This window comes from Geospiza fortis, unplaced genomic scaffold (genome assembly GCF_000277835.1).
Source record: "Geospiza fortis unplaced genomic scaffold, GeoFor_1.0 scaffold55, whole genome shotgun sequence".
Taxonomy (NCBI): Eukaryota; Metazoa; Chordata; class Aves; order Passeriformes; family Thraupidae; genus Geospiza; species Geospiza fortis.
The window spans coordinates 9,059,226-9,060,292 of NW_005054308.1; the positions used below are offsets into that span (position 1 = coordinate 9,059,226).

General features: G+C 60.5%; 1 protein-coding gene across 1 annotated transcript in view; it reads right to left on the reverse strand.

Moving 5' to 3' along the window:
- RNF44 (ring finger protein 44) overlaps positions 1–1,067 on the reverse strand; it is a 3,528-nt gene that overhangs the window by 1,582 nt on the left and 879 nt on the right. Inside the window, 3 exon segments of the mRNA XM_014312164.2 lie at positions 9–155; positions 328–495; positions 1,005–1,067. The exon segment at positions 1,005–1,067 is cut by the window's right edge and continues 19 nt beyond it. Of these exon segments, the coding sequence (XP_014167639.2) occupies positions 9–155; positions 328–495; positions 1,005–1,067 (378 nt within the window).

The following is a 1,067-nucleotide window of genomic DNA, read 5'->3' on the forward strand; positions in this document are numbered from 1 at the left end:
AGAGGTACGAACTGGCCCAGGGGGGCCATGTGGGGCGGCTGGTGGGGGGGCACTGGCGGTGGGGGTGGGTGCAGGATGTAATGGTCGCTGGAGATGATGGGGGGGAATGTCTGGTAGGAGACGGGAAGTTGTTGCATGGCACATGCCTGAATCAGCTGTGGGGAGAAACAGAGCGAAAAACAAGGGTCAGACACCCCTGCCCCCTCCCCAGGGCCTCCAAAAGACCCTGTGCTCCCAGAAACTTGCACTACAGTGGGCTTGGGTACCCAGAGGACTCTGGGCACTCACGGCCCAGGTTGTCCCCAGGCGTCCCCTGCTGTGACTCACCGGGGGTGGGAGGCAGCAGAGCGGGTAGTGCTGTCCGCTGAACATCACTGAGCATGCTGGGAGCTGCTGGGTGCTGCACCCAGGGATGTGCTGGCCAGCGTGGATGGGGAAGCCTTGTGTCGTTACGGTGGTAACCGTGTAGGAGAGAGGGACAGGTCCCTGGTGCACCTAAGGACAAGGTGCCGAGGGCACAGTCAGGGTACAGCCCTGTCTGAGTTGTCCCGGTCCTGACAGGGTCACAGCAGGACGCTGGGCACTCAGCACTGGGACAAAACAGCTGGCATGCCCATCCTGCTGGTGTGGCCAGAGGAATGGGCTGAGTGAGGACTCAAATTGAGGGAGTTTTGAGCCCTTCTTTCCTCCACACAGACAGGCTGACACAGCCTCCAACACATCACCATTACCATGGATTATGATGACAGTTGTCACATGAACAACCCCACAAGGGGACTGTGCCCAGCCCCTAGGAGCAGGGACCACCCTGGACATCCCCAGAAGGCAGAGGGACCCCAAGATTTAAATCTCAGAGGACCAGAGCACCAGCAGGCTCAGGGCTGGGTGATTCCAGCAGCACGTGGCCAGAGGGGACCCCAGGACAAGTCACCACTCCAGACAACAGTCCAAGGAACACCACACGAGCATGCTCAGGAGTGGGGGGTGGGGGCTGCAGCACCTACCTGGTCATGCAGATCCACCATGAATGGGTTCTGGTGGGGTGGGTGAGCGGCTGGGTGAAGCCT